The sequence below is a fragment of the Garra rufa genome, chromosome 3 (assembly GCF_049309525.1).
Source record: "Garra rufa chromosome 3, GarRuf1.0, whole genome shotgun sequence".
Taxonomy (NCBI): domain Eukaryota; kingdom Metazoa; phylum Chordata; class Actinopteri; order Cypriniformes; family Cyprinidae; genus Garra; species Garra rufa.
The window spans coordinates 53,816,544-53,829,774 of NC_133363.1; the positions used below are offsets into that span (position 1 = coordinate 53,816,544).

The 13,231-nt window shown below is 35.7% G+C and overlaps 1 protein-coding gene across 1 annotated transcript; it reads right to left on the reverse strand.

The window, feature by feature from the left end:
• Nucleotides 1–2,970: 2,970 nt before the first annotated feature.
• Nucleotides 2,971–13,174, reverse strand: ctsf (cathepsin F). Its single transcript, XM_073836388.1, has 15 exons — nt 12,801–13,174; nt 11,761–11,880; nt 10,319–10,400; nt 10,039–10,097; nt 9,342–9,414; nt 8,885–8,998; nt 8,499–8,647; nt 8,261–8,357; nt 7,380–7,460; nt 7,153–7,272; nt 6,313–6,377; nt 4,763–4,853; nt 3,609–3,667; nt 3,271–3,378; nt 2,971–3,236 (listed from the first exon to the last, which is right to left on the reverse strand). Exons 1-14 carry the CDS (start codon nt 13,035–13,037, stop codon nt 3,304–3,306), a joined length of 1,422 nt encoding a protein of 473 aa, XP_073692489.1. The 5' UTR covers nt 13,038–13,174; the 3' UTR covers nt 2,971–3,236; nt 3,271–3,303.
• Nucleotides 13,175–13,231: the final 57 nt, after the last annotated feature.

A 13,231-nucleotide genomic window follows, 5' to 3' on the forward strand; every position in this document is an offset into this window, starting at 1 on the left:
TGCACCCTTTCCTGCTTACTAAGTACTTCTCTGTAAGATTTAGCAGCTTCCACACATTGTTTTTTTTTTAGTGGTTTATACAGCATAAATAGCAGAACAACGTATTCAGTAGTATAGACGTTTTTCCTGAACACGGAAGTAAGTCCGACTCTTAACTGAAAGAATGCTTTGCATTTCCGGTCTGCATTGTTTCTAGTCAAATTAGGGTATATTCCGAGCTAATAAACTAATGTTAAACCTATTAAAATGTTTTTAAAAAGCACATGGCTCCATAGCGCCATCACTTGGCAATGTCGCAATGACCGTCATTTGTCAGTGCTTCACTTTAATGAGTGTGTAGATGACATGAAGCAGCGGACGTTAGCTACATTAAAAACAGATGGACGCTATTTGAATGGGTTCCTATGGAGACCGGAACAGAAAAGCATTCAATCTGACGTTAGAATTCGTAATGGCGGCGCTCATCGTTTACTCAGGAAAAAGGTCTATATTAACCGAGTAGTCCATGCTGTTCTTTACATCCGAGTATCGCCTATATGGCTGCGCATTCGAGTAAGGTTAACTGACCAAACCACGACGTAAGTGCAAACACTCGATAGAAACCGTCACAGAATTATATTGGTTTTAATGGAAACTGTAATGGTCCCAGTGGGTCTTATAAAGTGGATTAGAATAGCCTACTTTTAGCAACACCAGAGAAACAAAGTGGCTATACTCAGTTAATATTCATATGGTTATGATGATAGTGTCATATTTTATTCATTCTTAAAGTTGAAGGCTAAATTTATCAGTATTTATGATAAATATTTGAGATGACTCATGTCGTTGACAAATGTAGCAAATTATGTCACATGACAGTAGACATTTTGTAGCTATCTTACAGTCCTATTTAAGTGGTTTATGAATAGCAACGATGGAAAACAAGGATTTATCCACCAGGAAACAAGTTTACCCACCTTATTTTTCAATGCGCAGGCGTTTTCTGTTAATTTTGAAGTTCTGCGACTTCCGGTTCTTTAGCCGCTTTTGAGAAATAGTGCAGTTAACGCTAAAACTGCACTACAGTGTGCTCAAAATTAAGATAAAACATTAAAATAACATGGTAAGAGCCACCAGTTTGCGATATCAAGCAGCAAAATCAGCTGTTTTGTACAGCTAATACTAACTTGAAACGGATGACCCGGGAAGACTCCAACATCAAATTTACAAACGGCCGCGCCCGCTCTTACAGGAAAAAATAAGGTGTGTACTAAATAATTCTTTGTATTTATGTTCGTCGTCCGGTTCTGCCCCAGGATATAAGAATCAGTGATTTATGTTTTTAAATAAGTTATAAATTATAAGTCTGAAAGAATAGCTTTTTTCTTTTGTGAAACGATGTTCACTGCTCCATTTAGTGAACATCTGTCATATTCATCTGAGTACGAGTCCCCTCATGAGTTCTAGAGGACTGTAAAATGTCACGCTCTCCAATAAATGGATAAACTGCAGCCAGGACTACCTTGTTATACCATTTTTGCACTAATGCCTGTTCTCTGGTGACTGTAAAAAGAAAAAGGAAAAAAAAATCATCCGAATGGATGTTCTGTTTATAATGAACATATTTCATACGAAATACTGATAGTCCATGAAATGTCTTCCCTAAACATGATGGATTTCTTATGGTTCTCAATAACATTGTTCCTTATTGTGACATTACGTCATTCTGTAAGAGATGGCCTATCTGTCGAGCTGAGTATAAAAACCTACAAGGGGGATTTTTTGGTAAAGTCTATAATATTTAAAAAAGAAATTCCCCGTTTGTGTAGTTGTGCTGTTAAATGTTTTAGTGTACTAAATCCCTCCCTTGGGGATTGTGTAACTTTTTAAGACAATAAAATAACATGACATGTTTAATTTAACTGTGTGATCTGATCTCTGTTGAGGTCAATGCCATGTCAATGGCCTTCGGTGTCGTGGAAATTGCAAAGCTAGTCAGACATTGAGGTAAACTACCACAAATAACCACTAGAGAGCGCTCCAAAAACTCTTCCAATCAATTACCTTGAATAAAAAGCATTTTCCCTTTCACCAAGACATACATTTTAGCAGTAAACAAAAGTTTAATAATTTCTTTATTTTACATATATTTTTCATGATTTTGCTCAATTTAAAACATCTAAAACACCAAAACCACCCAAAACCTCAAACCACCCAAACAACAATTGAAGTTCCACTTTTAACTTTGGCAAAACCAGTGTGTCAAAACAAACCTCAGAGGTTTACCATAGTTCTCTTGCTACATTTACTGTTGTGGTTGCTTTCATCCTTGGTTTTATGCAGTTTAAAATGGCTCAAATTTGAGACTAAATGAATATTGTTCAACTTACAAAAACAAGCATAAAGCATGACTGAGACATTTGGGAGTTTATTCAGCAATACAGCTTTGATAATGCATTAGAGATACAGCTGGTTTGAACAGTAAAAGCACAGCAACTGAGAAATTCATCTTTTGACACAAACACAAACCTCAAACAAATCTTCAACTGTGGATTTGGAAGAATCAGCATCAGCGACTTTTTCCCATGCAGCAAAATGTGCCCAAAAATGAGGAAGATGTGTGGGTAAAAAGAGCCACACATACATTAACGGAATGAACACAGTATAATGTGGAAATTCATAATGTGCAAAATCTAGTTTCCAGCAGCTTAAAACACTCAGTAAAATGCACTTGGAAAAAATACACTAGAATCTGTTCAGTAGGGTTAAAAGCAAATGACACAGACTCATTGTTTTGGAATTAAATTAAGAATTAGATAAAACACAGAATAACAAAACTAATTAGAGTAAAACACAAAGTCTAAAATCACAACATGTATGTAATGTTTGTGTCTGTACCATGGTAAACTGGTAAACTTGTAGCTATTTGCTATTTGGTAATCTGCTGTCTAACATCACTGCACATGTGGATCTGAGGTAATGTACATCAAATTCAGCTATTCTGAATAGAATGGGGTTTTAGCTTTTTAGCATGTATGTTACAGCAAAAGGACTGGTAACTAAAGTACATGACCTTGAGTAATACTTCACGTCTGAGCTACGGAGAATTATGTGCTTACATTGATGAAAATTTGTGCAGAATGAGTGTTTTACACTGTTGTGTCCACAGATCACATGATGACTGATCTCCGTACACAATCATCACATGTTCATGACTGAGCGGTTTTCAAATGTTTTGTATCCATGCTTGCTTGCTTTGTGTGTGTGTGTGTGTGTGTGTGTGTGTGTGTGTGTGTGTGTGTGTGTGTGTGTGTGTGTGTGTGTCTAATTCACAATTGCAGATGAGCACATCTTGTTGATTCCACATAGTTTGGAGCCTTTGTACAGGTAATAGTAACCCTATAAGAGAAGTACAGGAAACATTTCTGATTGGCAGAGGTAAGATTCATAGTCTACGAATAAAGATATCACAGTCTATATAAGTTAAATTCTTATATAGAGGCCATGTATTAATGATTTTAACATAAATAATGATTACTGCCATTTTCTTAATAATGCATGACCTGTGTGACTGAGAAACAAGCAGAAAATGTTGTATTTGTACATTGTTGAGGTGATTTTTTTCATACCTGCTCTCCATAGTCCTCTCCCCAGCTGTTTTTGATGGCCCAGAATGGAATGCCATTACCTGCACACAAAAGCAGAAAAATATACCCAACATCACTATGCAACTCTGTTGACTGATTCTACAGCCTTGCTGTTTAAACACCTGGGCCCATATTCACAAAACATCTTAAGGCTAAAAGTAGCTCATAACTTGCCGATTTAGGAGAAAATCTTAAAAATAATGGGCATGTCAATCCTAAATTTAGGACTCTTAAATTTTTGCTCTAAGAGTATTTCACAAAGCATTTCAACACTAAAACTTCACTATTAGTAGAGATTAACAGACACCATTACAGATACCATTAAAACCAATACAATTTCTATTTTAACCAGTAAAACCAAAAAATTTTGTAATGGTTTCTATTATTTTTTTTTTTGTTTTTTTTGTTTTTTAGCATGGCTAAAATGGCTGTTGCCAGCTATCTGCCTTGGAACATAAACATTTTAGGAACATGTTGCATTTATTGGCACACTTATGTTTTCCTACGCATCTTTTTTTGGTTTTGGAGGTTATCCATAATCCAAATTTTCCTTTGATTATATCCTTGTTTTCATTAACAGGTTGGGTAAGAAGCTGTTCTTGAGTCCAGTTCAGTTTTCTTTTACGTTTGCATGTCTTACTATCAGCCATGATTATTCTAGTCGGTCAATTAAAATGTCGTTTATATGCATATCTGCTAATTGTTTCTGAGAAGCACACATGTACGATGCTGACAATTAGCTGAACATATACTTGTTTAATTATTGACAACTAATGGACATTAGTGCCTACATTTTTATTTTTTAAACCTTTATTTGAATATGGCAACATAATATCGCCCTCTACAATATTTTATGAATAAATCTCTGACAGAGACCCCTCCCCTATCAGCCAATCACTTTGTGCAGAGTTAGTTAGCATGCTGACATCATCCATAGCAACAAGGTCAACCCTTCTCTCTATTCCTTAGTAAAAGTTTGTCTCAGCATCTTTGTGAATAGGTTTTAAGAGAAAACTCTTAGCTAAAAACTTTTACTGCTATTTAGGAGAACTCTTAGTGCTAAGATAAAATGTTTTGTGAATACGGGCCCAAAAGTTCACATTTGTATCAGTACAAACCACTGAAATATAACTCACGTTGTCCGTATCCCACAAGCAGCACAGCATGATCGATCATCCAGGGGTTGCAGAAGATCTTTAGGGGATGAGACACTCCCTTTCTGTAAAACTAAAGACAACAAAAAATTATGTTTAAAAAAAGCTACTTCAAGTTAGCAAGGTAAAGACAGTATTTTTGTAGGACCAGACATATAGTGCCTTGATTCTTTCACGTTTTGTTATTTTGCAGCCTTATGTGAAACTGCTTTAAATAATCAAACTTCACTCCATGAACCATGACAAAGCAAAAAAACTGAGGCAAATTTGTTTAAATTAAAAAACTGAAATAAATACATTGCATAAGTATTTATACCCCTAACGTGGTACTTAGTTGAAGCACCTTTACAGCCTCATGTCTTTTTGGAGATGATGTGACAAGCTTTGCACATCTGTATTCGGCAATTATCTACCATTCTTCGCCTCACCTCTTCATCTCTAAAGCTCTGTCAGCTTGGAAGGGGGCAGACGCACATTTTCAGATTTCTTCAGAAATGTTTGATTCGGTTTAAGCCCAGGCTCTGACTGGCCACTCAAGCACATTCACAGAGTTGTCTATAAGACACTCTTGCTGTGCTTAGGGTCATTGTCCTGTTGGAAGATGAACCTTTTGATCAGTCTGAGGTTCTCAATGTTCTGGACCTGGTTTTCATGATGGCTATATCTATATTTAAATGCATTGAGCCTTCCTTTCTACTTCTACTGACGGCTGAAAAACAGCCCCACAGCATGAGGCTGCTACCACCACACTTTACGTTTAGGATGGTACTTTGGACATAATGAGCAGTCCCTGGTTTCCTCCATACATTTTGCTTGGAATTGAGGTTCCTCAGACCAGAGAATCTTGTTTCTCAAAAAGTTCTTTAGGTGCTTTGTTTCCAAGCGTGTTTTCATGTGTCTTCACTAAGGAGAGGATTGAGCCTTGCCACACTGCCATAAAGCCCAGATTGGTGGAGTACTGCTGTGATGTTTGTCCTTCTGTGAGTGCATATATGATAATGGAGCTCAACTAGAGTGACCCTCAGCTTTTTGGTCACTGGTCTAACCAAGACCCTTCTCCATCAATTGCTCATCAATTGTTTGGCCAGGATGCCAGCTCTAGTCCTAGCTGTTCCAAACTTCTTCCATTATGAATAATGAAGACTTCATGCGTCTGTGAACCCTCAGTGCAGCAGATTTTTTTTTCTGAACTCTTCCCCAGATGTGTGGCATGATGAAATTCTGTCTCTAAGCTCTACAGGCAGCTGTTACAAACATGTTTTTTGCTTTGTCATTATGGTGTATGGAGTGTAACTTGATGTGGAAAAAAAAGTTATTTAAAACAGTTTAACATGAGGCTGCAACATTAAAAAAAACATGAAAAATGAAAGGGTTTGAATACTTTCGCAAGGCACTGTATACTTTTACCTAATACTGTTTTCTGATCAATTACATACATTATTATAAACTTTTACCCAAAACATTATAGGGCAATATATTTATGCATGCAAATGGTATATTTTTTTTAGTGAAGCTTGGTGTATTTGTGTTACCTGCATGGCGAAAGCATTGAGGGCAGCAGACACCGGACCATTCTCAGACAGCCAAGCAGCAATCGCTACAAGGCAGTAACAGATTTAGATTAAAAGAGACTGTAAACATATACCACCATTTAAAAGTTTGGGGTTTGTAATAATTTTATTTATTTATTTACTTATTTTGAGGAGAGGAATGCAAAGATGCATCAAACTGATTAAAAGTGAAAGTAAAAAGTGACAGATTTACTGTAACAAATTTCAAATAGACGCTGTTATTTTGAACTTTGCATTCAAAGAAAACATTAAATATTAAGCAGTAAAAATGTTTTCAATATTCAATAAAAAATTCTTGAACAGCAAATTAGCATATTACAATGATTTCTGAATAATTATGTGACACTGAAGACTGAAGTAATAGTAATTATGCTGAAAATTCAGCACTGCGTCACAGGAATAAATTAAATTTTAAAATATATTCAAAGAAAGAAAATGTTATTTTACATTGTAATAATATCTTGCATTATTACTGTTTTTACTGTAATTTTTGATCAAGGACTGTAAAAGCAGCCTCTGCGATTAACATTTAAAAAATCTTACCAACCCCAAATGAACGCAGTTGTATTTCCATTTAAAACGCAATGGGTGTTCTGTAATTGTCAATGGTATATTAACACTTAAGTAGGATTAGCTTGTAGCTCATATTTCAATCCAAATGTTCTGATAAAAATATTTGATATTTTTAATTTCCTGCTTTAATTTCCTCTAGAGCAGGTATTTCCATCAGTGTTATTTTAATATGTTTTAATTTAATTGCGTTTACTGACACATCTCTAGTTCCTCATCTCTGTCACTCACCGTTTTCATCATTGGGCAGCTCAACAGAGCTGTTAATGTAGGCGGCCACCTTCCCAGTAGAGAAATCACATCTCTGCTTTTGTCCTATGTAGTTGTAGTCCGTTTCTGTCTCAAGACCTCCTTTGCAGGTGAATAAAAAAACACATTTATATGCGAAATGTTTACTTTTACAGAATCCATATAGGTAGTCTGTTTAAAATTGCCTTCTGGGGAATATTATTTCTTACCAAGCTTCTCAATGGCTTCGTAAGCATTAGACGGCAGTCCACCTCCACATGCTTGGTCCAGTTTATCACAGTCCACCAATTCTGTGATTTAAAGAGAGATGCAATCAAACAAATGCAGCTTTTTACTGAATTTACATTTAGAATGAGTTAGAGCAATAATATCTCATGTTATTAATGGTGTTTGCTAAGGCGGGATATTTATCAGGGAGTCAGCAAGATTTTTTAATTTAGTATTTATTTTTTATTTATCAGTGTTAAAACAGTTGTGCTTCAGGATTCTTTGGTGAACAGAAGATTAAAAAAACATAATTTATTGGAAATAGAAATGTTTTTACTGTCATATTTGAGCAATTTAATGATCTTTGCTTACTAAAAGTTTCTTTTTTTTTTTTTTTTTTCTCCATCTTTTTATTAAATTTTTCTTGAATACATTTCAATAGCGAATGTCAGGGCACAGAAGAGTCACTTCAACATCAAGAAAAAGAAAAAACAAACAACCAAACAAAATAAATACAGTTGAAGATATCGAAATAAATACATATGAACATACAAAGTCACATCACACCAAAGTAATATAAGTTAAATAAACTAACCATGTGGGGGGGGTGAAATAAAACAAACTAAATAAATAAATAAATAATAATAATCCTAATTATAAAAAAAGGGGAGGGGGAACAAACACAAAAAAAATAAAAATAAAAAATAAAAAAAATAAATAAATAAATAAAATAAAAAATAAACACACAAGGAAAGACAACAAAGATAGGGAGAGGGGACAAGGGGTAGGGGTCCAGTTAAACCTTCAATCACTCTAAAAGTTTCTTTTAAAAAAAAATCTTACTGAACCCAAACTTATGATTGGTAGTCTAGTTTATATTTACCCTGCTCAGAGAGAGAAAGAAGCTGTCCGGTTTTCTTGAACCACTGTCCCTCAATGTTTCCAGTCACGGAAAATGCCCAACAGGAGCCACACATGCCCTTCAACAGACAGACAGTTAAACTGTTTGACTAATTAAATAATTATAATAAACCTGTTCATTTAAAGTTTAATTCTGTAGACATACTCTAAGCATTATTATGTTACTGATTCACTCTCTATTAAGCTAATCTGTGCCACACCTGATTCTTCACAGGACTGACCGCCCCATGCTCCCTCCAGTCCCAGCTGTCAGGAGCAGCCTTACTAGCTGGAGTCGCTGGTTTCATCTCCTTCTTCAAGCTCCACTGACTCAGCATTGGGTTCAGGTACATCATTCTGAACTCATCCTCTAAATACACAGAGGATTAATACATATTAGACTGGTTTCAAGTGATACAAACTTGGTTACAGCGTCTTTGAATTCTGCAACTATTATTACTGTAACTAAAACTCTAATCAAAAGCATTAATAATGCTCTTTTTGGTTTGGGTTGTTACTTTTGACCACTGAGTCATCACTAATTATATTTTTGCGCTTTTTACTCACTGAGTGATCAACGATAATTAACAAATTCACATAAACATACCTGTAAGGTCACTGAACTTGGTAACTCCGTACTCAGCTGACCCTTGTTCGAGGGATTGTAGTGTTTGTGCCGTTTTCATATTCTCCTGGAAAATGTGCAAACGCTTCTCTGCCTCTGTGGAGTTTAAAAGATCAGTGCTTAAAGGGAGTTTTAATGTGCATACAGTGGTGCCCAAAATTATTAGAACACTAGTATTTTCACCAGCTAAAAAAGTCAGTTATTTCCATCTTTTGCTGTAGTGTGTCAGTAGGAAATATTAGTTTGCATTTCCAAACAATCATTTTACAATTAATTGTTATAATCCAGTGAGTTTGTGTTATGTATGCTTTTACAATTTCACAAGATTACAAACTGATTGCTTGTGTTTTAGTATTACTGTTTCTAGGTACCTGAGAAATTACACTGTAAAATTTAGAATAATGTAAAGAAATATAGTAAAGTGTGTTATGTGTTTTACCTTCTTGGGAGTTGTATGTTCGATTGTATGTGATCATGAAGTTTTTAAACTGAGTCAAAAGCTCCACAGTCTCCTAAAAATAGCCAAAAAATAAAATAAAATCATAAATGCATGACAAAAACCTCACAAATATTTAACACTCTAAAGCCTGAGTTGAAATAATGGTTTATACTAATAATGAGATGACAATGACAAATAGCATGTAGTAGATTTTGTACAACAGGTTTTTAAGTAAAGTTAAGATACAGTTACAGCTTTATAGGGTTAATCGCATATATGTGACCCTGGACCACAAAACCAGTCATATATTCAATATTTCTGAAAGTTGAATAAATAAACTTTCCATTGATGTATGGTTTGTTAGGATAGGACATATTTGGCTGAGATACAACTATTTGCAAAAAAAACCTCAATATTTAGAAAATTGCCTTTAAAGTTGTCCAAATGAAGTTCTTAGCAATGCATATTACTAATCAAAAATTAAGTTTTGATATTTTTATGGTAGAAAATTAAAATATTTTTATGAAACATGATCTTTACTTACTATCCTAATGATTTTTGGCATAAAAGTAAAATTGATCATTTTGACCCATACAATGTATTTTTGTCTGTTGCTATAAATATAGGCTACCTGTGCTACTTAAGACTTGGTTTTGTGGTCACATATTTTCGGTGTAAACTGCACACTTATCCATACCTTCATTGGTTTGCTGTGGGTTAGGGGCACAGCCGCAACCTTTTTGAGCTCCTTGGAAACTAAAGAGTGAACAATATTAGGGTAACTACACATGCATGTTGGATAAAAAAAATACAATTAAAAGTATATGTATGATCAAAATCACTTTATATCCTGTCCTAAAAACATTAGGATGAGTATGCATGTCTCTGTGTTTTACAGCAAAGCAGTATATCATGTGATAAAGATGCTTTGAACTACATGAGGCTGACAGATCTGCCATCTGTCCCAGGCTACTGACCCGCAGGCTGGCATTTTTGTTTAAGTAGGGTGGATTTATTTTCCCAGGGAATGTCCCAAACCTCAAACAAACAAACCTCCGTCTGTGGAGAGACAGAGAATGGGGTGATTAGGAGAGAGAATGTGCACTGTAAATTTACAAAAACAGCATTTCTTTGCAGCAGATGGGCAACTTCTGCCAAGCTTCTGTTTTGCTGATTGTTTTTTATTTAAATGAATAAAAACGTACTGAAACATGAAATCAAAATCAAAACTACGAACATGCTAATAATGGACAAAATGAAATTCCGCTGTTTATTAATTGTTACAGAATCATCAAAATTTGCCATTACAAGACACTGAGTAGTGAGTTTTATATGCTTATATGCAGTGTTGGGCGTAACGCGTTACTGTAATAATATTACTTTTTTTAGTAACTAGTAGTGTAAGGCATTACTCGTCTGAAAATGGTAATATTATTACAGTTTTCCCGAGCTAGTTACTTGCGTTACATTTGCCAGTAGCACCTTCATCACACACAAGTCACACAACAGAGAACAGAAGGGAAGGGGAGGGGGCGTGAATGAAACAGTGATTGGTCTGGGTTTGGCACGAGGTATCATTAAATTACCATCACCGATTGGTCGACACCCGTCAGCCGGCAGCAGAGCGGCACTCGCAAATAGAGACCTGCAATCCCGCGGGAGTACCGCGGGGCCCAACGCAACAGAGTGCGGCGCGGGGCAAAACTTGATGGACAAGTGCGTGTGCTGGTGCGGGCGGGTAGAGACTCGTGTGTGTGCGGGATGCGGGAAAATAAAATGATTCGCGGGACTCCCGCAAAATAGAAATATCTAAACATAAAATATCCAAAAAAACAAAAAAATGTTCTTCATCTATTGCACAAAAGCAGCAAGAACAACATAAATATGATTAGTAAGCGCAAGAATAGGCAAGTTTCGATTTAAAACTTGTTTGCAGCATGAGCAATGTAGCCATCTGCTGATTTTTGGAATGCATCGCCAGTCAGTGGTGTTTAAGATAGAATTCACTCACTGCTCAAAAGTTTTGAACAGTGCTGAATATTGCGTGCTTACGAATCACAACACACAAAGTGTAGACATTTATGAAAGATTAATTGTGCATAATATCCATTGTGCTATAAGAGCTAAATATGAGATCGCGTATGCACTGAGATGTCAGCTTTAAAGGAGCTTTGTTTGTTTGCATTCTGCCGTGGATGCACGGAGTAGCTCATGTTTGTTTTTTGTTAAGAATAACAGTGTTTTGTGTAAGAAAAACATGTAACTAGTAATATAACTAGTTACTTTTTCCAGGGAGTAATAAATTAAAGTAAGGCATTACTATTTTTGAGAGTAATATGTAATATGTAATATATTACTTTTTTGAGTAACTAGCCCCAACACTGCTTATATGGTTTTATATGGATTAGTGTTTGCTCACCTTCTGTTTGTGAGGCTCTGGGAAAAAGACACAGGTGTCCACAGTGCTCAGCTTGAGGGATTTCTTACACTGAGTGTTTCCAATCTCAGTCATAATACTGTACCGAACACCTTTTACCAGCTGTGGAAGACAGAACAGAAATTAAAGACACAAATCACTCTTTTTGAATGTAGGCATAATTACAGCTGTGTAATATAAAACTTCTATAAGGAATCTTAATATATTTTTAATAACAGACTGATATATTTAATAGATGAAGATCACTTTCAGTTAATTTAAACTACCAGTCAGAAGTTTTTGAACAGTAAGATTTTTAGTGTTTTTTTGAAGAATGCTCTTCTGCTCACCAAGCCTGCATTTATTTGATCCAAAATATTTTAAATAGAAAAAATATTTCAAAATTGTACTGTTTTTGCTGTACTTTAGATTTCTGAAAAAACATTGTCTTACTGTTCAAATACTTTTGACTGGCAGTGTATATAAGTAAATACACACATTTGTTAAACATTTATATCCGCACGAATTTGCGGTATTTATACAACAGTAGGTTTTTTAACGCTCCTTTTATTTTGTTATTGTATTTGATTTTAATCGTTGTATCCCCCACTTGTTCTTGTTTAATTCCCTAATGTTCACTGTCTTTGTAATGTTGGCTTAAAAATAAAAAAAAAATAGACTGTCCCTAAAACATCCATAAATGCTCCAAAGTGCGCAGCTTTCTTTTAAACTACTGTAATACACAACTGCGCAAAATGCGCGCAGTGTGGTGGTGCTTAAATCAGCTCGGCACTATTATGTATTTGAGGCCTCTGCGCACGCTCTGCCCTTGTTTACGTCTAATCACATGAATGCGGTAAAAATAACTCCTTATAATAAACTTATTGTCCAATATCAGAATCGAGTAAATTAATAAGCCATCATAAATAAGACATAAACAATAATATACATCAACAATAATATAAACAATAATTTTATATATACAGTTTTGTACCCCTTAATAACATTTTAACGGATTGTTTATAATTCTTATTTAACGTTACCTGTTTGCTGGCCGAAAGAATTTTGCTAACACGGCGGACATGCATCGCGTTGGAGCCCATATTATATCGTTCTTCTGCAAATTTGACTGCTTTCATAACGCCCGGGTCTGACTCCGACAGACGGACCGGAGATCCCGGAGCTCCGATAACCGGACGATCCGGGCCATCTTCTAAACCCAGAACCAACCCGACCAGGACGCAGCAGGCAATGACGGTGTAACCGCGGTTTAAGTACATGTTGTCGAGCTTTCGGAACAGAGATCAGCGACGTAAGATCAAGACAAGTCTTTGTTTTTAGATCGTAAGCTCGCAGTGTTTTGTTGATCCACACGGTACAGTGTCAGTCTGCGAGACGCCCCGCACAAAGATGGACGACTGAAAGCCTCAGTGATGCCCCGCACAAAGATGGACGATTGATGCAATTCTGTGTG

Excerpts from the sequence above, each read along its gene's own strand:
- ctsf (XM_073836388.1), bottom strand. The coding sequence starts at position 13,037 with ATGTACTTAAACCGCGGTTACACCGTCATTGCCTGCTGCGTCCTGGTC. Across the intron at positions 9,415-10,038 it reads CCCACAGCAAACCAATGAAG|GAGACTGTGGAGCTTTTGAC; the intron begins GTATGGATAAGT and ends GGCTATTTTTAG. Across the intron at positions 8,358-8,498 it reads TCAGTCCTGTGAAGAATCAG|GGCATGTGTGGCTCCTGTTG; the intron begins GTGTGGCACAGA and ends TGTCTGTTGAAG.